Source organism: Scomber scombrus, chromosome 3 (assembly GCF_963691925.1).
Source record: "Scomber scombrus chromosome 3, fScoSco1.1, whole genome shotgun sequence".
In the NCBI taxonomy this organism is placed as follows: domain Eukaryota; kingdom Metazoa; phylum Chordata; class Actinopteri; order Scombriformes; family Scombridae; genus Scomber; species Scomber scombrus.
Genome location: NC_084972.1, coordinates 29,788,342 through 29,813,236, shown reverse-complemented (window position 1 = coordinate 29,813,236; position 24,895 = coordinate 29,788,342). Strand labels below are relative to the sequence as shown.

At 40.0% G+C, this 24,895-nt stretch overlaps 1 protein-coding gene across 4 annotated transcripts in view; it reads right to left on the bottom strand.

The window, feature by feature from the left end:
• The window catches only part of mtss1 (MTSS I-BAR domain containing 1), a 215,471-nt gene that overhangs the window by 37,508 nt on the left and 153,068 nt on the right, over window positions 1-24,895 (bottom strand). For all 4 annotated transcript variants that reach the window (XM_062416009.1, XM_062416008.1, XM_062416010.1 and 1 more), the window contains 2 exons: window positions 9,149-9,210; window positions 3,345-3,418 (listed from right to left, as the gene is read on the bottom strand). In XM_062416009.1, coding sequence (XP_062271993.1) covers window positions 3,345-3,418; window positions 9,149-9,210 — 136 coding nt within the window. The remainder of the gene's footprint in view (window positions 1-3,344; window positions 3,419-9,148; window positions 9,211-24,895) is intronic.

The window sequence follows — 24,895 nt, the reverse complement described above, 5'->3', positions numbered from 1 at the left end:
GTGCAGTCTCAGCCTTCTTAAATCTTAAATTTGGCAACTTCTTAAAACAGCCTGCAGCTCTGACAGGGTAAAAAGTTTCATGCTCACAACTCCAACATGACCACTTTACTAAACTCATCTTAAAAATGTTATTATTGTCTTTATTAGTAGAAGTATTACTATTATTATTCTATACCATAGAGTTGTTAAAACATCCTACCATACACACACACACACACACACACACTGCCTACAACATACCCCACCCAATTTGTAACATCCTTCTCTACACATTTAACTGTGTCTGTATATATATATATATATATGTTTTTATGTTTTCTAGGTCATCATATATCTTTGTCAATCCTTGTTTGCCACATTATTTCACCAATAGAATAAAGGAAAAACTAATTGTGTAGCCTCGTTTGCAGAAAAAAATATTTATCTCCAGTAGTGAGGCGGTGGGGGGGGGGGGGGGGGGGGGTAACAGAGCCTAGCATGAGGAAACATTGACAGGAAAGGACACAAACTGACAGATGAGACATGACTGACAAATGACTTCTACGCTGCTTTGTTTTTTAGCAACGGGGACACGCTGTGATTCAGTTCAGTTCACTGGGCTTTTATTGAGTGAACAATGTTCCCAAAGCATTAAAATACAATGTGTCCAAATATTTGGAGACTACAAAATAATAATATGAACATTAACACAACGTTAAGACTGATATGTATTAACACTGGTCTATATACACATTTATCCTATGCATGTTTCTCTCTCTCTCTTCTCAGATGTTATCACACAGAACTCGTTCCTCTTCGTGTACGACAACACTGAACATATTTTGCAGCTATTGTTGCTCATTGAACCCTCTTCCCCACATAGATAGGCAGTGGATAAACTCAGGATATATAATATTTATTTTGCCCTATTTGTAATCGTCAGTAAAATAGGAAGTGAAATTCTGTCTCCACTTCTCTTTCGTGACAAACACAACACCGCCTCTGCCTCCCTGGGTCATCTGCTCTGCCTGTTTCTATGGCCAGGCTGTGTCCACTCAGTCTATACATTATCAGTGTTTTTCTTAGTTTTCTATCAGTCACACAAAAAAATGACTCATAGAAAGTACAGACAAGTATGGGACAGTGTGCGTGCATGTTGAACAGAGAGAGATAAACACATGCTGTGAGTGCTGACCGCTCTGTGTGTGGTTGCGTGTTGTTCAACCTAATCGCTTGCTGCTGAAATATACGTCTTGTGATGTGAGATGCGTGATCATACCTTATGATACTGTGGTGGTGCAACGGCTTTACGCTTCAGGTGATGTCATGTGCTGCACGATGTGATCTGACACTGCCTGAAGTTGCATATTTCTCATTATTTAAAAAGGGGGGCTGCTCATGAGCTGTTTGTGTTATTAGAAGTTGTGTTTTATGGTCGTCGAACTTTCAACTTGCACAAACACAGCAGATACACTTAAAAAGCCAAATCTAACATATTCATATACCTTTAGCGATTTCACTAAAGCATGACGGAGCAGGTCTGCTGCAGCTTCCATGGAGAGGAGCGGCCATGATTCATCTCCCACACACACAAACGCCCACACATTACTGGATTTCCTTTAAATACCTAACTGACTTCTATCTTACATAATCACACCAGCAGCTGACTGTCTTAACAAAGCCCCCAACACACAGGCTCTGCAGCTCCGAATACACTGGTAGTCCCTGTCCAAGTCCTCCATGTATTTACATAGCCTGCAGCTTGCATCAGCAGGGCTCAGTGGTAGCACTTGGATTAGGGTTAGAAAAAGGAAATGGTGTTTCTGTTTGAAGTGCAACGAAAATCTACCAGGTTTGTTTGTTAATTTGATAAATTGATGGTCTGTGAAGAGTCTTAGCCATCCAGGTCATGGTTATCCAAAGAGGGTTGAACTGGACTTAGCTGTAGATACTTGATACTCGGTAAAGAGAGCAGCATCACAGGGAAAAAAGACCCTTAAATTTGAATGACGGGAAGTCTTAGAGCAACAGACAACAAACAATGATATTCTAGACAATAGTGTTCTTCCAGCTGTGTGTTAACAGTTCGGGGAAGGTCCTTTCCTGTGTCAACATGACAGTGCTCCCCCCCACACACTCTACACAAAGCCAGGTCCATAAAGGAATGCTTTTTTCCCAGTTATGTGTGGAGGAACTCGATTGGACCTCAACCACATCCAACGCTCCAGGATGAACTGGAACGCTGAATGGGAGCCAGGTCTTATCACCTCACATCAGCGGTCCGACCTCACTTGTTCTTGAGGCTGAACGGGAGCCAATCCCTGCAGCCAGGTTTCAACATCTTGTGGAAAAGCCGTCCCAGAAGAGTGGAGGCTGTTAAAGCAGCAGATTAATGTCCACGGTTTTGCAATCATAGGTTGAACTATGAGTGCACTGTTCTCCCTGGATATGAGATGTAATATACCTCTATATCTGACAAACTGATACCGTGAAACTGATATTGATTATCGTACAATTCTGTCGAATTCTAAAAACAGACGCAAACAAGAATTTCCCAAAATGTTGGAGTGCATTGTACAACACTGAAAAACTAAAACATCCTGTCATGAAGCGTGAACGTTGAGATGTGAATGTGTGTGTAACCTAATCTGGGGTAAAACAAGGCAGCTGCACATGAAGCCTGTGTGTCACTTCAGAGAGAAAGAGAGAGAGACAGACAGGAAGAAATAAAATACATTAAGAAGAAAAATGACCCCAAACCACCGAAGTAACTTGGCGTGAAAGCACAAAAGACAGAAGAAAAGAAGGAAAAAAAGAAGAAGAGTGATGTGCTGAAAACTGTCTGGGCAATTTTCCTGACCTACTTCACCCTTCCAGCATAATCTGTAATGGTTTTTACATTATACTGTATCACGCACACACACACACACACACACACACGCACACACACACACAGAACAGAGGTCCACAGAGAGCTAATGGAGCTAATTAGTTCCCTCGTGATCTCACTATTTATAATGAAAAGAGAGACACAGTAAAAAAATCACACTGAAGGGAGGAAGGAACAAGATCAAGAGTTGAGCAAACACACACACACACACACACACACACACACACACACACACACACACACACACACACACACACACACACACACACACACACACACACACACACACACACACACACACACACACACACACACACACACACACACACACACACACACACACACACACACACACACACACACACACACACACACACACAAGCTGATCCAAGAGTGATTTTCCTTTTGATGTGTCAGAGTGACTGTATGACTATATGACACTGTCTGTCACTGTGTTGTTTTTGTGTGTCTTTACCTCTGGTTCCTGTCGCCATGTCTGCCACCTTCTGAAAAGCATCCAGGAAGGCTCCGGTCACCAGGATGGTCGTCCTGAATCAACGACAAACACAACACATATATCAAGTAATGACATTAAATACACAAAAAGTATTGTAGGTGACCTTTGACCCTCTGATTTACTCTGGATTGCTGTTTCCAGTCTATCAGACATAAACAAGCTCTTTATTATGATGCTGTAATTGCAGATCTTATTATTGTGTATACCTTGTTTTGTTGTCTTGTCTGTATTTGTTTGTTTTGTTGTATTTTGTCTTTTTGTATTTCTTTAAAAAGGTATTCTGTTTATTCTTCATGATGCTATTGTTAACTTGTTTTCTCAGTTTTCTTGTTGAATGTTTTTGCCGAACCGTGTTGTCTTTTGTTGGTAAGGACCCCCTCGGAAACGAGATGATTTCAACAAAAGAGTTCATGGGCTTAAACTTCAGAGTTTCTCAATGCTTCACAATCCATGATAATGACACCTGGCCACAAAACATTTGCTACCAACCCTTAAGGAAACAATATGATTATTATTCTGCACCAGAGCCACAGACACAGTGTCCTCGAGGCTGAACACATTCCTGCTAAAGTGAGAATATTTTTACAGACAAAAACAAGGAAATATTGTCTCCACTTATAAAGAATTGCTGTGTCTCGAAAATCAAATACCAAGAACCAATAACGACTTCTCACCCACTACAGCTGTTCTCGGTAGTAGTATATCCAGATTGGCCGTGTGCTTTTTAATAAACACAACTGAATGTATTAACAGGCGGGAAGCCAGTGAGGGATTGGGCAACTGGAACTCTATTTTTTGGTAAATATACACTACCAGTCAAAAGTTTGGACACACTTTCTCATTGATATGAATGGGAAAGTGTGTCCAAACATTTGACTGGTACTGTATATTCATTTACACTGGACTCATGTAGGATTTGCAGAGTTCCAGTTCTGAATTTCAGACCCATGACGACCAGAGGAAAAAAATAAAAAGCACAATCAGCACATGTGGTAGTATCATCATAACTATAATGATACCCATCCCCATTTCTGACTGGTATAAACACCAGAGAAGAAGAACAGAGCCACATCAGTTATGATAAACTACAGTAACTGAATCAGGTTCGCCAACTTTAAATTCTACTGAATGGATGGCGGGTTACCATGTGAGTCATGTGACTTGTATTTGCTTATAACTGACGCTGTAAAACCAAAACAAGCTAAATAAAAACATGTTTAAAAAAAACCCATTATGACCACGCCTACACTCGCTCTGAAAAATGACTTATTTTGGAAGCATGACTGGTGGAGACACATGAGAGACCGGCTGTCCTCAAAGGCTAGTGATAGGAGTGCAACTGGAGACCCTCTGACACACACACACATAATCATCATCAATGGACCCTATTGTCTGTGTGTGTGTGTGTGTCCCATTACCAGTCAGGTCTACATTTCTATAGCTGTGCACAAGCGCACACACACACACACACACACACACACACACACACACTCACACACAGTCATTACCCCTGAAAACCTAACTAAGAAGATCAGATGACACTGCTGTCAATAGTGTGTGTGTGTGTGTGTGTGTGTGTGTGTGTGTGTGTGTGTGTGTGTGTGTGTGTGTGTGTGTGTGTGTGTGTGTGTGTGTGTGTGTGTGTGTGTGTGTGACCTCAGTGGAAATTCTCTTTCATATCAAGACCAAAGACACACATACACACCCATCCACTGCATCATCTTCTAAAGCAAAAAAAAAAAAAAAAGTCTGCATTGTGTGTAGTGAAGAACAGCGACATAACTTCCTTTAATGTGAGCCACAGGACACAGAAACGTTTGACACATCAGGGTTAAAAAACTAACATTAACTTCTGGCAGCGAGAGCAGCAAATTAAACGCACTCTTGCTGCTTGCTGAAGCTTCGCCGAACAGATATGTTTGATCTGCTGTCCAACAAATCCCCGAGCTGCCTGAGCACACTGGTGAAGTGATTCTGCAGGAACACTCGGAGCCCAACATTCCTCAACAAGAAGAAATAAAAACCTCGATGGAGTCTGACAGAAGCTCTGCACAGTAAAAAAAAAAAAAAATCAATCTGCCTCATCCTGCAGGGGAAATAAGACACTGAAGAGAAGCTAATAGGGGGGTTGGAAGGATCGTCATTGACCTCTGAGCCCTATACCGTCGTATTATTGTGATTTAAAAGCCTGGGGCGCACTCTGCCACACACAGACACACACACAGACTGCCACACACACACAGACTACCACAGACACACACACACACAGACTACCACAGACACACACACACACAGGCACATACAGTATTTGTTATGACCAGCTCAGACCAATCTGCATGCCACACGGTAAACTACACCAAGCAGCAGGCTGACGATGACCACAGACACTGGATTTACAGAAAGACTAGAAAATATATTATGATTCCAGTGTGTCTGCTATAACATAGAAACACGTATTTATTACCTATTTCTTTTTTATTACTTATTTGTGGGGATTTGAGGTGATTTCAACATAAACTGGAGGGAGGAAAAGTAAGAAAAAGAGCTTGTGTGTTGGTGAGGATGGGCAGTGAACGGGGGGGTGGGGGGGTCGATACAGCATAGTATCGCAATATTTTGCGTGGCAATAGTGTATTGATACACGGATGCCAAGTATCAATCTTTTATTATATGAATTGAAAAGGAAAATGTAACTTTTGGTATTCCCCAGGTGCTGAAGGGCCTGCACAACTTTTTTTTTGTACAAGTTGCATTGTTCAAAATACCTGCAGTATACAGCAGTCTACACATGTTCATGTTTGCATTTAATTAAGCTGGACAACACTGTAATAAAAACAGTTTAGGTGCATACATATGTTTCCTTTGGGGACATAATTTACAGTTGAAAAAAGGTAATGAATTGCAAGATATCGCACTATATTTAAAATCGCAATAATATCGTATCGTGACACGAGTATTGTGATAATATCGTATCGTGGGGCCTCTGGTGATTCCCACCCCTAGCAGTGAATACACACTAAGGCCCGACCGATACTGGATTTTTGGAGCTGATAATATCAGTCTGGCTCTAATACATACATATTAAAAGAAAGGTAAAAAGACAGTATCCTTATAAGAGTAGCCCACCCATCATTCCCCAACAATGTTATCATCATCCATAGTGATGGGTGTGTTTAATGAGCCATTGTTTGAAGAAAGTAAACCAAGAATAGCTGCTGCATTGGTCTGAATGAGCAGACATATTATTCATTTATCTCATTTTTAACACTTTGGGTTTACATACATGATTATGTTGCAAAGAACTTAAAACAGTGTTCAGTGTCTACTGGTGATAAATGCATTTTCATGGATGGTAAACCCCACAACTAAAAGTTATTTATGATTTCATATATGTAATTTCACCCTGTGAAAACCAACAGCCACAGTATTTGTGTTGAGTCCTGCAGGCTCGTAATCCTGCTGCAGCCCTCTACACCAACACATCAATTATGTCGGTTGTCTTAACCCAGGCATGTCTAAACTACTCCATAAAGGGCTGAGTGCCTGCAGGTTTCTGCTCCAACCAATCAAGAGTGAACGATTCGACCAATCAGCTGTCTGAAGACTGAGATCAGTTGATTAAATGAGTCAAACCTGGTGTGCTCCTCTTTGGTTGGAATGAAAACCTGCAGCCTCACGGCCCTTTAAGGAATAGTTAGGACATGTCTGTCTTAACCACAGCTACCGAATCAGGTGCATTTCAGTCAGAAGCCTTTAGATTTGTTCTGCAGGTTAACTCACCGTCACGTGAAGTTATGTTCTAGTCACAGAAGCTCTTTGACGAAAAAAACTAATTACATTTTTCCTGCAAAATCTGGTTAGATCTGATTAAACTATGCAGTGTGTTCTGGTCAAGGGTCCCTTCATTAGAGAAGTTAAAAACCAAAATGAGAAAGAGTGAGACTGGGAGGTATGGAAGAAGTAAGGGATAATATGTGGTGTATGTGTTAAATACATGATTGTAATGGACTTCCAGATTCACACAAATATCAAATTCATTTTAAATTACATTGTTTGTGGCTTTTACACTAAAAGCTTTTGCCTCAAGCTCTTCAGCTGAGATCAGCAAACAAACACAACTCACAGGTGTTCATACTGTCTGGTGACTAAAAGTTAATCCACCCTTCCGACCAATCAGAGTCCAGACTTTTCAGTGATGCATTACAGCATATCCTAGTGGACGATGACTACTGGGAAACACAGACATTATGCTGTTTTTATACTGAGACAGCTACTGAGTCATGGTGTGTGTGTGTGTGTGTGTGTGTGTGTGTGTGTGTGTGTGTGTGTGTGTGTGTGTGTGTGTGTGTGTGTGTGTGTGTGTGTGTGTGTGAGAGAGAGCGTGATTCAGGACACAGCTGTTGTCAAGTAAAGCTGACTGTATAACAATACCCAGAAGATATTTGGTAATTTTTTTTGCAGGGTTTAACAATAGATTTACCTTGCAAGGCAGCTGGATTCACGAGATAACGGCATCACAAGATCATCATCATACTTAGTATTCGAGTTTCCGGCTTGAGTCCAAACCAACAGGTGTTCGGTGGCTATAGACGGTGATAGACGGTTCATCCAATCACCTGCCAGGTTTTTTATAAAGTTCCTTCCCTTTCCCAAACACTTTCCATGCATGACTTTTCAAATGAGTTGCGTGTAACAAACCACCCAGCCAGTCAGGTTAACAATAAGCAGAAAGACACACACAAAAAAACGAAAGTATTAAATACAAAGCCTGACTTTCCCTACTAATCCCCCTCAATGCTGAATCACTTACCTATAAAAACAACCTCTTTCAATAAGCAAAATAAGCCAAATTTGATTGGCAGATGCAGCTCCTTGCCAGATAACACGCTGCTTTGCAAATGACGAGTGGGATGACCCTGCATTTCTCTGGCCAGAGCACCGTCTGAGCCAACGCAGCAGTTCCATTCAAATGAATGAGGGGGCTGCGTTCTCTGCCTCTACTCTCCAATTTTAACCGGACTTGAGTGATATAAAATCTCGAGCGCAGCAGAATATATAAGAGAGGACTGGGATACCAAGTTAGAATATTAGTATTGTGATTTTTTACATTTAAATGTAGTCTGTAGCATCATTGTTAGCCATTTTCTACTATTCTTTGCACTGCCACACACAAAATATCCACTTGTGTATGTTTGTTATGAAACTGCTGCTAAGAGACTTGACATGTAGGTTATTAAAGGAGGTGCAGATGTTAAAGTTGACTTATGCCTTGACTCCACGGGGATCCTCTCTTTTGCATTTCAGCTGCAATTTAGCCGCCAGAGCTGATCACAGTCCCTCTAGTCAATGCTTGTTTCAGAAGAGTCCCAGAAGCGTCTCCATGCTGCACTAAACATACGTACCTAGTTTATTTTTGACAGAAGCTGCATAGAGCAGACTGTGCCGGGCAGGAAGTCATTTATCTAATCATGTTTAAATAAATAAATCAGGTTCATTTTGGAAGTGTAAAATCACAAGACATGACTACCCCCAACCCTTCGTCTTTAAGTAGAGGGATGGCTCTCTGCTCTTTGGCGCTGCTCGAGCAAAACTCTCCTCTTCTGAAATGCTAACAGTGGTGAGCGACGCCGTACAGAAAGCGTCGCAGCCAGAACACGATGCAGCCGTGCCCGCTGTAGCCCTAATGGCCAATGGGGGTCAGTTCTAAAGAAATATTACCTTGTTTTAATGTTTAAATGTGTGTGTGTGCATGAACGTCTTACCTGAGCTGTGATTGTAGCTTGGTTCCTTTGGTTACAAAATCCTCCCACGTAGGATAACTGGCCTGCAGGAAACAAAAAACACAGAACACGAACGGCTTTAAAAAAAACTCCAACAGAATCACACGAAGTATGACCACAACGAGATTCGCTGAGTTTAACGAGATTTAAACCCATGATGGTTAAACAATACGTATTTCCAACCAATAATCCTAAAGAGCTTATGACCTAAATGAAGGAGAAAGAGCTATTATTAAAGTATAAGTAGTAAATCTTTCAGGTATTTCTCTGCACATAGCTGGAGTGTGTACAGAGCGCAATGAACAGAAAGATAGAGTAAATATCACACTTGCAATCTCTGGTAATTATTTTCTTGATTACGTGATTAATCATTTGGTCTTCATCACAATTTCCTCGAGACTTTTGGTGACATCATCAAATGTCTGGTTTTGTCCGACCAACAGTCCAAAACCAAAAGATATTCAATCTATTATAAAAGCAGCTAATTATCTTATTTAGAAAGCAGGAGGTTTGACATTTTCAGTTTGAAAAATGACAAACAAAAACCAACTAATTGTACGTTAAGAACCAGAGAGAATGAGTTTCAGAGTATTATAGCTGCAGTATGAGTGTTCAAACATCAAGGATTTATGGGCTCAGCTGAAATGAATCTGATCTAAATGAAAATCTGAATGGAATAAAAGAGCATAGAGAATAAAATGCATAAAAGAAAACGTCAAGACATTAAAAAATAAAGCCACACGAGAGAAAGGAAATCATTCAAAGGAAAAACATTAGGGAAGAATAATGAAGGGTCGACACAGGAAGAGAAAGAAGCCTAACATTATATTCAGTTTAATGACTGTTGTTAATTCAGGTGGTGCTGAGTGCAGGAAAGATTAGCCTCTGGGGTTAATTCCTACTTTAGTCAACAAGAATTAACTAAATAATCAAAGAGTATAAAGCCATGTCTTCATATTGCTTCCAAACGCTAAAATATTCAGTTTACAGCGATATAAAAAAGAAAAAGCTGTAAAATGTACATATTTAAGATACTGTCAAAGTGTCAGAGTTTGGTACTTTTGCTTTATAAATGTCTAAACTCACTGCTCACTTATAAAAATTGTATTTTTCAGCCATTGTTGCTGCTCTATCTACCTTTGGGGTCTTCATTTATTGTCACTGAAGGTAAGATTCATTTCTGATCGTCTCTGAACAACAAAAGCATCTCTGAACAGTGTAAAACCATTTTTAACAGCTGACTGCTGAGTGAGTCTTGTTATTTCTGGCTGCTCTGACTTCCACATGAGGACAGAGGCCGGGAACTCTTCGGCCGACCGTCCACATAGAAGAAAAAAACCCGAGAGAAAAGAGGCCAATCACAAGTGAATCAATGCTGCTGTGATGCACTGAGGCTGATTTTCCATTAAGCTTTTTCTCTGGGCTCATCTCAACGTTTCCATGTAAAAATAAAGGTCACCATTTCAATAAAAGAAGATGAAGGCTGCACACTGTATAATACACAGTCGCAGTACCTGCTTCCTCTTCTTCTTCATCTACTGCAGACAAAACATCCACGGCCTTGCTATGACTAACCATTACAGCCTTCCACTTCACCAGCAAGAAAGAAAAATAAGAAAGACGTAATAAAGGGTCGATGCGAACGTCCTCAGGCTCACATGAATCCCAACAAAGAGAGAAAAGTGAAGTGAGATGCGTCAGAGCTTTTGAAATAATTATGTAACAAACAATTATTTTCATTACTGATTTTCCAGCCAATTGTTTTCTTGATAATTTTGTCAGTCTGTAAAATGTCAGAAAATAGTGAAAAATGACCATTTCTCAAAGCACAAAGGTCTATATTAAATTATCTATCAAAAAATATATATATATATTAAAAATGGCAAAGCTGAAACTAGTACTAGTTGGTGGTGTTACTTACGAAACTTACATAAAATCTTGATTTTTGATCAAAATAGTTGAAGATGACTTATATCGAATGACTGATAACACTAGGTTTGCAACTAAGGATAATTTTCATTATTTCATTAGAATAAAATTGCCACTGTCTATAAAAATGCCCAAAAATACAGAAAAATGTGTTCTTGACTCTTAGAGCTCAAGGTGATGTATTCAAATGACATGTTTTATACAAAATCTGTTTATTTTCACTATCATGTACGTATGTGGGTGTGATGGTGTGGACTTTTTCTTTTCTTTCATATTCCCTCATCACACACACACACACACACACACACACTGGGAAGAGAGAGGTGTGTCTCTGTGTCGTTCTTCCTCATTCAGCTCCACTCACGAGACGACTGAAGACAACCGTGAGATGAAATGCCAGCCGATGTGACTGAATCCTGCCACAGACGTCACATGACTGTGGTTTCGTGGTTATGGTCACATCTCTACATGTGTGACACACATCCAAGATTTATATATCTAACATTTATTTTCTGAATAAATTATTCAACCGCCAAAATAGCTGCCAATTAATGTTTTAACTATTGATTTAACGCTGCAGGTCATCATCTGTTTCATCTATCTATACTAAACCACTTTTTATTGTGTCTTGTGTTTGATATTTTGTTAATTTTATGTTGTTTAAATTGTGTATATTGCATTATGTGAGGCACCTTGTAATGTCGGTTTGGAAAGATGCTATAGAAAGAACGTTTATCATCATTATTATTATTTCAGTTCAAAATCTCATCACATTTGTATATAATATACTTAGTTGCAATATAATCTTTACTGATATCACCAATAAAGCACAACATGTCTGAAAGATGTTCAAAACCTCTATATAAAAAAAACAACTAAATGGTTTAAATACTTTCATCTGCAGAGATAAAAAGCTCTCCATGACATTAACACTTCCTTAAAGGGTAAACAACTGTTTCTATCGCTGCATTTTGTCACAGCAGCTGATTGATTATGTAATCTAAGGCTGGTTCACGCTGCAGGCTCTGACCTTGGGTTACATCTGTGACCAACAGCTGCTGGTGTGCTGCTCTGGTTATTGAATTAAAATGAAGGAAAGCCCTGTTGGGACACAGGCCTGAATCCCACTTTCTCTCTCTCTCTCTCTCTCTCTCTATATATTTTCTTGCACCCAGTCACCCTGTCTGTCCTCTGTCTCTGCTGCTGGTCCACCCCAGAGAGGATAATACCGATTTAACCCCTAACACCGCACCATTAGCCTCTTAGCTCCAGACAGCTAAAGCTGTTAGCTGGCCCAATGCTTTACTGCTGGCCAGGCATGCAGCACTCTGCATGGGGCCGACAGGTTTACTAGCAGCAGGGATTTAGCCATCGGTGATGAAATACTGCAGGTAACTGGCTGAACGCCTCTGTGAGCAACTAACAGTGATCCTGGGATAAATGGAAGAAGAGGGAAGTGAATAGAAAAGGATTGCACTGCAGAAATGTTATTGATCCCTGCAGGAAAAACAGGTTGTAGATGGAGTTAATGTAATGAAAAATTAAAAAATTAAAAAAGAATGGAGCGCTTATGTTGTCAACTGGGTAAAGCCACATAATGGCAGCGTAACTGGTTTTAATCCAGCAAGAGACCTTTGCTGCAGGTCGTTCCCCTCTCTCTCCTTATTTCCTGTTGGCCCCCATGCCACTACTGCACTTACAAATAAAAGGCAAAAGAAATCTTAAATAAATAAATAAATAAAGAACATCAAGTTATGTTTAAGCTGTATTCAGGGCAAACTGAGGTTTTAGGTCATTTACAGTATTTGTAAGGAAAGTAGTGTGTTTAAAGCTGAAAGCATCACTGATTAATGATGATATGAGCGAGTGTTGATAAATTTACAGCTATGAAAACATATCAAGTGTGAAATGAAGGCATTTATAATATACTAGAATATCTGTCTTTACTTGTATGTGATCAAACCTCTTGCACCTCACAGCTCATCCACTACTATATTATTATACTTCTGTACATCTCTGATCACATATTCTCTAGAGGTTCATAAGAGGTGCAAAGGTACGTGTTTTGAAGTGTTAAAAACAAGACGTCAAGTCCAGTTAGGAATCCTTCTTCTGTCAAAATAGTCTAATATGTTTATATTTACATCTTAGCATGTGTACAACATTGTATAAATAAAGGTTACTACTACAATAGTGAAAGCTGGTTAGGTGTAGTCTGTTAGCAAAATTGTGCTAGTCTGCATGTTAGCCACTGAAATTTATGGCTCAGATGTGACACAAATGAGAACCTTTTGATGATTTTCCATTAAGTCCGAGCATTACTGACATATTGATATTTGTGTTTATTTATTTGAGCCTTTGATAACTTTGATTACCTTAATGACAGCAGGAGTTATGGCCGATGAGCCACTATATAAAACAAATAAATGATAAAAAAAAAAAAGCTTTCTCCTGTGCTTCACTGTATTAAGCGTTGTATGGAAAATGCACTAAATCGTGGCCCCGAAACTGAGGTACGTACTACACCGAAGAATTTGCGTACCATTACATCCTGATGCTTCGCTTCCTTAGTGTAATGTTGGCTGTCTAAGAAAATAGGTTTATTCAACTTGAGCAGTCGCTGAAGGTCACATTATAGACAAGAGAGCCAGGAACGTACAACACGTCTGTCTCTTCTGCTTGTGTTTCTCTCCGAGGGCCCTTTCTGTTCCCTTCCTACTTTCTCGCCTAAACTTTAAATTCTACCAGGATTTGCTGTGACTGCCAGGAATGTCACAGTCATTCGCAGACAAAATATTCCAGCAGCGGTTTAGCAGCAGCCAGGGCTGAAAAGACCACAGACAGACTCCAGTATCCGAGTCCACTGCAGTTTTGATCCTGAGAGCTTTAGAGCGGTGGTTGCTAAATTAGGGTCCTGGGTCCCCACAAGGGTCACTGGCAGTGTTCAGAAGGCTCCTCAAAGACAGCTGCCAACAAAACAGCCGTCTACACTCATCTGGCTGGACGGCTACTTTTTCTATCTGAACTCTGCCACAGTTCTGTAGCTACAAGGAGAAAACGTAATAAAAACGTAGTGACTATGAGGCTGAAACAGTAACAGTTCAATTGTGGCATTGAAAACCAAATTTTGCCTTGAGAACAAAACCTGAACTGAAAAAGGAAACACTGGCATTGACACAACTGTACTGGAAAAAAGGCACTAAAACAAGTACTGGTGATGAAAACTGCTCCACTGTTAAATAAAACAGACCTTTTTTTAAATTACCATCTTTCCAATCATATTAACTTATTTAATTTTGATGTTTTTTGCATTATGATGCGTTTTTTTCAATGTCTATGTTCACTTTTTTTTTTTCAGTGTCACTGGGCTTCAGTTTAACCCTTTCCTGCATTAATGATGATAACCTCAGTCAGTATTGTCTTCCTAAGTGTTTTTATTTCTATTTAGGTATGAAAAATGTATTGAAAAAAATGTGAACTTCTTTTTTTTCTCCATCAAATTACATTATAATAACATAAATCAACCAAAAAAGTCACTGCAGTTAGAAGTGGTAGCGTACGGGATGACACACTAGTGTCCACTGTGGTGGCTGAAGTGTAACAATGCAATCAAAATCAATGCATATACAAGAAAACAGCTTGGGTTCAAATGTATGTTTTTCAGTTTCTGTTTTGGCGTAAAGAGGAGGGCCCTTGCTTGGACTACATTACCCAGTATGCCTTGCGGTATAACCAAGCCCTACAGGAAGAGAACCTGGGCTTCTAAGCCAATTTGACACAGCGGCCAAACTTTGTAATTACTACATAACTTTACACTATTGAGCCCAAAAAGACTTCTTCCCATAGACTTACATTTGGAAAAAGACGTCTGTAAATCAGCTGATAATTTTTTCTGAAAGTTAAGTTGAGGACTCGAGGGTGCAAACTTGCAATGACGCTTGGAGAACGCTTAATAAAACTAAATAAAACAACAATTGAATATAGACTGATCTGTGATGAACACTTTTTGCAGCAGGCTAAAACTCTGCTCAGATGAATGGAAACGCTCTACACGCTCCACTAGCACCTAAACAGTCAGCTCCATTCATCCGGCCTCAGCGCTCCATGTATAGAAGATATACAGAGCTGATATCCTATCTGCTCAGCCAGCCAGCCAGCCAGCAAAACCAGGTTTACAATTACTTCGGTCTGTGTGTGTGTGTGTGTGCGTGTGTGCGTGCGTGTGTGTAGTCACCTGCCGTCAGCCTCTAATCCTACCATGATAATCCTGACTTGCTCTACTGACCGAAAGAAAGGAAAAACAGACAAGAGCGCTGAGGAGAAACTGACGTGACATCACAGGAAAGTGAAAATACTCCCCAGCTGACCTTTCCTAGACTGCAGACTGACCTTATTTAGACAAGTCAACCAGTATATGGAGAGATTTCATATCAGACTGACTGTAGTTTTTTGGGTGGGGGGATATCCTCCTAAACATCTCCTTTAAAAAATGAGTCAGGCACACATTGCGCCAATCAGTAACATGTAAACAAACAATGTAGCGCCCCATTTAGGCCAATCAGCGCTGTTTTAAACCCCTAAAGACAAAAAACTGGACAGAAACTGGCTTCTGCTTGATCTGTGAGAGTCCAGTCTGACTTCATTAATGTGAGAGTCCAGTCTGACTTCATTAATGTGAGAGTCCATTCTGACTTCATTAATGTGAGAGTCCAGTCTGACTTCATTAATGTGAGAGTCCAGTCTGACTTCATTAATGTGAGAGTCCTTTTCTGAACTTTTAGGTGAGGACTAGTGAGGACAATAATAGTTGGAACTTGTCCAGTATTAAGTGAAAGGAGCTTTTCAGCCAGCAACCGCAAAACAAGCTGCAATGTAATAATGAGTCTTTTATTAAGTGAGACAAACAGACAGGGGAGGGTATGTACTTTTAATTTCTCCTGTCGTTCTCACATAACTCGAAGCCTTTTCATTCTTTAATAGTGACAGCAGGCAGTTCACTGTGTTTCATCATAAACGGTTTCGTCTTTTAAAGAAGTGTTAACATGTTTTTCTACAAAGAAGTCGTCAAATCGTCAAACTTTAAACGTCTGAATACAACCAGCCAAACAAGAATTGTGTCTTAAATGGATATTCTGGTATTTTTTAGCTTATTTGGTTCCAAGTGACTAATGAGGACAAACACTTTTGGAACTGGTCCTATATTGAGTGAGAGCACTTCAGTCGGCAGCCACCACCAAACAAGTTGCAGTGTAATCCTTGCAGGTGAGTGCACACATAGGAGTGCATCCACTGAAAGAGCTTGTTCCTGCCACTAACCGGCTCAGATTGTTATTATTAGTGCTCAGCCACAAAAACTAAACAAAAGAACTCGCCTCCTAGCCATAGCAGCGTTATGGTCAACTTCACAAGGATCTATAGCCGCAACAGCTTGCCAGCTAACTCAACCACCCACATGTTCGTACGCACGGTTTGTTTACACGTACGAAACAGACTTCCTGGAAGCACTTGGAAGCTCAATATAGCCTCAGAAATACAGCTGCAAAAATGATTATTTCCATTTATCGATTAATCAATTACTTTCTTTATTCACTGATTAGTTGCTTGTTCCATAAAATGTCAGAAAATGGTGAATAATGGTGATTCTCAAAGCTCAAGATGTAACCTTAAATGTCTTGTTTCCCCACCAATAGTCCAAAACTCAAAGACATTCAGTTCACTAATATAAAGACTAAAGAAACTAGAAAATATTCACATCTGAGAAGCTGGACACAGAATTACAAGAACAAGGACAAGAATAATTACAGACGTTATTTTTTTGTTATGCCTCCTAGAAACTTGTGCGCATGTGTCGTTAACTGTAGTTTCGGTCTTCTTACCTTTGCATTCACAGCCTTGCATGCATGGCTGCCAAATTGTTGCTGTGCTGTGTGTTTACGTTTGTGTTTTATCTTCCTGATAAACCGATCGCAGATTGAATGGGGGTGTGAGTATGATTCAGACTGAGGAGCCAAAGTATGTTTCAGTGGAAACCGGTTCAAAGCACAAATTCCAACAAACTGCATTTTTTGTGTTGAGTATCAAAAAACGTTGAGACTAAAAGGTTGGAACATGAGTCATTCAGAGATGAATACATGTAAGGTTTGGGGTCTAACTTCTCCTGTAAAGTATGAATCCTTTATTTCAAACCTTCCCCCCCAACAAATCACAATCGCCCCATTTCCACGTCCTCTCACTCGACCCTCCAGGCCGTTGTGCCTCCATAGCAGAGTAGGACCCTGATAGGACCCACCGGACTCTGACCGTGACGTCACCGAGGCGATGCGTCGAAAGCATAACAAAGAAAACGACAACGAGGATGTAAACATGGAAGGAGCTGAGCAGGTTGTCGTATTTCTGGTGTGTGTGTTGGTGTACATGGCGGTGGACAGTATGGACTTTTTTACCAGCAGTAAAAAAATGCTGCTTATTTTGGCGCTTTCTGTTGACGTAACATCCCGCTTTGAGTATATCCAACCAGCACTGAGTCAACCTCAAGCCCCACCCAGGGGTTTTTCAGGGCGGCACGGAGTACCTACCCCGAGGCAGGGACAAGTTTAGCCCCCATAAAAGTTCTGGGAGATTGTCCTTCGGGGGAAGTTCCTGCTATGGAGGAACACGCCAACAGCCCCGGCCCAGTAAAATCACCCCGAAGTTCCTGCAGTGGAAACGCCCTTTTAGCCCAGTTTCCAATGCAGAAACTTCGGTGTAATTTTACGATTATGTAATCCATGCACCCCCTGAAAAATTCCAGGATGTGGCTTGAGGTTGACTAGGTGCTGATTGGGTATAGTCAAAGCGGGATGTGATGTCAAAAGCGCCTATAAACTGTCGCATGTCACCTCCAGAGTCTGGTGGCTCCTATCACGGTCCTACTCGACCGAGTGAGAGGACGCTCCTGTAAAGTTCTGTCCTCCTAAATTTTACCCGACACTTCATTAATGGAAACGGGACTCTTGTCTAACAGATTGATGTGTGTGTGCTCCTCTACGAAAACCCACTATTACCCATGACCCACTTTGGTGTGTAAATCTGCAGAGAGAGACGTTTTGTGTATCTTCACAGACGTACATTTCCCACATAACTCACCTGCCACTTTCACTGTGTGGCAGCCAAACAGATGATAAGAATATGCTAGGAATACAAATGCAGGCCTGTTTAAATATTCACTTCCTCATCATTAACACTTTCACTGCATCTACAACACCAACAAAAAGCTCTGCTAAAATGAAAGATTAATTATTAGCCTGTTTTTAGTCTTTAATGTAGCTTAACCCTTTCATACTGTTCATATTCTGGCTCATAATTAGTCTCTGCACCAATTAAAATTCATAAGCTCCCCGTCAGTCATTAATAAATGTTTGATTAATCCTGAAAAAAGAGTGTATTCTATTTATTTATGGGAAAAAAGACATTTACAATCACTATTTTATGGTCCATGAGAACATTTTATAAAATATGAAGAATTTTACACGTTTGAATGCTGATTTTTGAATTTTGTTGTCAAATTTGGACATCAGCTGCACATAAATTAACAAAAATGATGCATTTGATTCATATTTGTGTGTATTTAGGGTCACATTAGTCAAAGTCCATGTAGATGAAATGTGTTTATGGTGTTTTTACAGCTCTTAAATGTAAAAATGGGTCAAATTTGACTCTGAACGGTATGTAAAGCTAAGGAACAAAATAATGTCCAAAGAGTCGACTGAGCTGCTGTGGAATTCAACCATTTCCACACAACATGGCTTACGTTGACCAACTGGTTGCTGGAAGATCCACTTATTGTGGAAAATAACCCCCCCCCCCCCCCCCCCCGGTTTATGATGTATGGAAATATTTAACTCTCATCATAAATCACAGAGTGTCAGGGAGCAGAGAGAAGTTATTAGCCAAAAGAATTTGATGGTGTAAATTCCTTTGAAACCAGTTTGAGAGTGTAACCTGATGATTACACAAGCTTCAGGCTTTCTGTGAGCGTTTTATTCCCTCCATGTCTGTGACTCTCATTGGCCTGTTGGATCTCATGTGCAAGAAGTGTATTTTATCCATTATTCTTTATATGTTACGTATGTTCTCATTGTCAACCAATCCCATTAAAAGACAAAAACTAGCAATGCATTAGTCCATTTCTCAATACTTTCTCAGTCCCTTCCCTTTCTGAGGCTTCCAGTCTCAAGCCCACTGGTTCATACTGAGGATGTAAATCTGTAAAAGCTGATCACAAATAAGTAGTTTAAGTTTTAATGAATTAGTAACAAAAGCTGGGAATGGTAGTTTTAAGCAAATGTCACTCAAACAGGAGGAAATAGTGCATTTGTTGCTCCAGTGAGTATTTCTGGCAGCAGGATGATGAAGTGCATTGTGCGTTGTTGTGGTAGTGAAGGAACCTGTCACCCGGTGCAATGTTGTGTTTGTAAGCAGTTTTTTGGACAACAATGGAGCTCAATAGCACAAAGGAATAAGATATGATCAGGCTTTGGGTGCACAGACAGATACTTGGTGGTTTTGGGTTTTTTGGGGGGGATTGCAGACTGTTATCAATCTTTAAAGATTTATTTTTGCGTATTTTTTCCTTTATTTGACAGGAGGGGAATGACTTGCAGCAGAGGTCCCTTGCCGGAATCGAACCAGGGACACTGCCATTATGTGTTTTTTTATGAACCAACAATTAATAAAAATGTTTAAACCACCAGACGTTCTTTTCTCCAGTGCCGTCGCTGTTATGTTTGGGACAAACAGTCGCCACACTGAAGCAACCGTGCTGAACCGAAGGAGGGCGAGTTAGGTTGCCGCTGTTCAAACAGCAGGTCGATAGCTTGTTTAAGTGCTGTGTTTGAGCAACACTGGTTGACTCAAACAGAGAGAGACAAAAAAAAAAGGCACAGAGAGAAGAGAAAGTAGACAGGTAGGGAGTGTCAACACCTGGTTAATGGTTTGTTCGGCGGAGTCTATGTGTCGAACACCAGTCAAAAGGCCTCGGCCCTTTATCTGGTAAATAATGAGGTTTTTATTAAGTGAAAAACACACAGGGGAGAGAATGGACTTTCAATTTCTCCTGTCGTTCTTACATAACTCGTCAGCAGGCGGTTCACTCCCATCAGCTTTGTTTGCCGTTTCATTATAACTGGTTTCATCTTTTAAATCTCTTCTTATGACTCACTTTTACTGAAAGACCTTCTTACAGTTCTTTAATAAATGTATTTTACTTTATTTGTTGTGGTGTACGAGTCCATTCTGACTTCATTAATGTGAGAGCTGGCTTTCTCTATACTAGAACAGACACAATACTTCACTTTTAGTTTCTTTTCTACAAAGAAGAAAGCAAATCGTCAAACTTCAATTGTCTGAATACAACTAGCCTCACAAAAATTGTGTCTTAAAAAGGAAATTCTGGTATTTTTCAGACTTTTTTTTTTATCATTTTAGGTCTAAGTGACTAATAAGGACGAGCATTTGGTTTGGTTGCTGCATTGTCATGTTTGGTTGAGTTGTTTTTTTAATTCTATAGTTTATCTCTATTTAATGGTTTTGTCTATTGTTGGTTTTATTGTTATTTTTATACAATGCTTTATATTCTTGATTATTATTTCTATGTTTTACTTTATTTCATGGAAAGCACTTTTTTAATTGTTTTGAAAAGTGCTATATAAAAGTTATCAATATTATTACAATGTTATAGGTTTGCAATGGATCGATCTTTTCCCACTTAATATGCATGTAATATTTGAGATGCAAACAGTTGTTCACAAAGTTTGGTATATATGAGAAGGAGAAAGTACATAGCTCTCTGCTGCCGGACTAAAATTGGACATACAGCTTCCAGTAAGACTGAGGAGTAAAGAAATGTTGGATTTAGAGAGTTTAATCATCTCCTCTACAGCAGGAGTCGTCTTATGGCAGATAGGATGGAGGCCAGGTTCGCCCGGCGCTGACTGACTGAAGCCAGGCTGTCTGTACATCACCAGACAGGAAAGGTTAGCAGCCAGATGACAGACAGGAAGCACCGCTGGAAAATTCTTCACAGTTTCTCACACCTAACTAACTACACAGAAAAAAAGAGAGACGGCCAAACTCTCTGGACGCGTTTCATAATATCCTGAACACAGGCGAGCACACATATTACCTATGAAATGATGTAATGATGTCGTGAGGTAGCCAAAAACACAGATAGTTGTACAATTTTGCAAGGAGTCGACAGAAGAGAGACGACAGAAAATGAGAGGAGAGAAAGACGGAGAAAACTGTTCAGAAAGACTCAAACTGGACTATTGGACTAAACTCAACTTCTGCAACTCTTCAATTATTTTTCCAGTATCTTAAATAGAGTCTGACCGATATATCAGACAGCCGATATTATCAGCCAATATTGGCCTATTGCAGATATTTCGGTATCACAGATATGTTGCGATGTTTGAGGATGTTTTTTGGCATGATTAAAATCCCAATGAAGTTTACTGTCTCAGTGCATTGATGTAATTTCATACACTATAGTTTATTGTTAATAAATATCCTGCCTCCAGTACATATCTTTGACATAAGTGTGTGAGAACCACATTCCTTCCAAAAAAAATGATGTTTTGTATATGCAGGACTTTTAGCTGATGTATCAATGTCAAGATTTGTTTTACTTCCTTCTTTCAGTATTAGTATCACTCCCAAAGTATCCGACACACCCTGAACTTACACATAGTTTTGGTCCTGAAAATTAGGAATGCAGATGTTCTTCACTTCCTGTTGCAGCATTTCCGAGGTGAAGCAATAAATGAATGTACCATTTCTTCTACTTGCCAAGTACTGGGATTAAACAATATATGAACACAATATATGGGGTTTCCAGTTGTCATATGTTCAAGTCTACACGTGAAAAGATAATTTTCTTGTTTCTTTCTTCTCATTTGTCTTTCTGCCAGAGTGTTGCCATGGCTTCCTGTTGGCTTGGAGAAGAGGAAGTAAAACGGTGGCTGATCGTCATGTGACTTCTGACTAAATCTGTTTCTTTGCATATGATTTGTGTATCTCTTTGTGCCTTGGTTTTGTCGTCAGTCTTATACTGACCATGCTTCTCTGGGTCAAGTCAAGTCCTCAAATACTCCAATAAAATATACTTAAAGATTATTACATTAAAGCTCTTCGACACAATCTACAGCAGACAACAATGTAAACACTAGACTCATATAAATCCCAATAAAAAAGGCCTCATCACATCTTATAAACTGACAATTTGTAACATAATGAGGCCGATCTGACTGGAAAAAGATTTGTGTCAATGACAGTTGTTGTACTCCTTGTATTAAATTCATTTTTAAAAACGTTAAACTCCCATTATAACAATTCATTAAACAATACTAGAAAATACTGCCAATAAAACTCGGCAAAACCTTCAAAAAAAATGTTTAACCCAAGTCCAGATGATACATTCTCAATTTAAATAGATTATAAACTTGTGATAAGTCCAGCACCAAGTAAAAACAATCATAAACCAACAACTATTCATAAAAATGTGGTTTAAAAACAATCAATTTGCATTTAAAACGTCTCAAAAATCTTATCGTAAAATCTTCAAACAGCCTTTGGCGCTTCCCAATACTCCGATTCTCAATCTTTCACTCATAAAATTCTCACAAACTTCACAAATTAAATTATTAAATCCACCAACTGGAGAAATACTACCCAGAAAATGTTAGAAATGTGGTGTTTATGTAGGTTGTCAGTGTGTGTGTGGGAGAGATAAACCCGCACCCTCTATTGAGCTGCACTCATCCATCCATACCACATCATCACCTTCGTATCTCTCTACCTGTAGACACACGTCCATCCATTCCTCCGCCCATCTTTCCAAGCACATGTCAACTTTCCATAAAACCTTCAAGTCTCTGGCTACGTCTCAAATCAGAAGCCTGATCCTTCCCAGTCTGCAGCTGTACACCGAACGCACCAGAAGGAGTCAACGAGGCCCGTCGGATCGCCAAGGCTCCTCCGAGCAAGATGTGAAGCCTTGTTTTGAGTTTTGAGAACATTGCACCCATGTGTGATAGTTGAACATGTCATTCCACAACCACGGGCATCCATCTGCTGCTTTAACAGCTTCCACTCTTCTGGTTTCAGGCTTTCCGCAAGATTTTGGAAAACTAGTATACAGGGATTTGCACCCATTCAGTCAAAAGAACCATTAAGCCAAGTGTACACTACAGGACAGTTGCCCCGATTTCAAGTCCCAGACAAAACCTCAACTCATTTTCCAGTTGCTTTATAATCTTGAATAAATCCAGAATGAGTTGGCTTTAACAGTCATGTAGTGTGAGATGCTCAATGATGGGATTATTTTCTGTCCCGGTCCGGTCTGGAAGTGGTCTGAAGTGTGCAGTGATGCAATAACCAATGAAGGAGTTTACAACAATAAACATCAATAGCTGGTCAGATGGTTCGGTGGAGCGGACAGCAGGGGAAAAGACATGGGGCATGACTAAACCTGTCATGATAACTACTTTTGTTAGACGATATATTGTCTTAGAAATAATCGCGATAAACGATATTATTGTCATTTGAAGATAATTATTTGATTGATCGTCGTAGCCGTAGATTGAACTGACATTTGAAGGACTCGCCCTCTCAGGATTTCTTTCCTTCGTATCCACAATGCCTCCCTGTCTGCTTTCCTACCACTTCCCTCTTTCTTCTTTTACCTCTTCGCTCACATTAGTCCAGTCTTCCTTCCCTATTGCCTCTTCCTTATTTCGTCCCTTTTTTTATTTTTTTATTATTTTACGACCTCATCCCTTCTTCCCCTCCCCCTCCTCCCTAACAGCTAACAACCAGAACAAACATACTTCTGTGTATTTCTTTAATGTCTGTCCATCAGTTTTGCAGCGAAGTGTGTGTCCACACCCACGTTCACCTGAGGCTGCCAATTTCCCTGTCAGCAGCGAGACTTCTCTGAAATCAGCCGCTCCCACACACACACACACACACACACATATGCATATACACGCACACACACACACATAATTACCAGGAACTATAAAGCATCGTATCAGTGATGTGACTAAAGGCTTGATGGCATCACATGACATTAACATTATGGCCTGTAGTTTAGGGTGTGCTTTTGTATACATATAAATGTGTGTTATTGTGTGTAGTTATGGCGCACACACACACACAGCTAATTATATAAAGATGGCGCTGATTATAAAACACAGTAATGTGGTCATAATCATTGTTAACTATGGGGTGTGAGTGTGTATGTGTGTGTGTGTGTGTGTGTGTGTGTGTGTGTGTGGCCCTTATAAGATACTTGCTATTCCCCACACCCACACACACACACACACACACACACACACACACACACACATACATTTTCACTTCATACACCCAGGGTAAAAAGCAGGCCAGGTCGACGGTTGTTGTTTTTTAGCGACATTTTCCTTTAAAGTCGACAGTTAACAAGGAGAATAAGTGTAATAGTCAAAACAGTAATCACATCCTCGTGAAGCGGTGAAATGCATTATACGAGCTGGTGGGGGGAGGGGGAAACAAACACAGAAACAAATATGGAGGGAGAGAGGAGAGGGAAAGTGGGAGAAAAGGAAGGAGAAGAGAGAAGAGAGGAGCAGATGGAGAAACACAGTAGTGAGTTATAGAGAGAGAGACAGACAGACAGAGAGAGAGTAAGAGAAAGAGAGAGAGACAGAGAGAGAGACACACACAGAAAGAGAGAGAATGAGACAGAGAGAGAGAAACAGAGAGAATGAGAGTCAGAGAGAG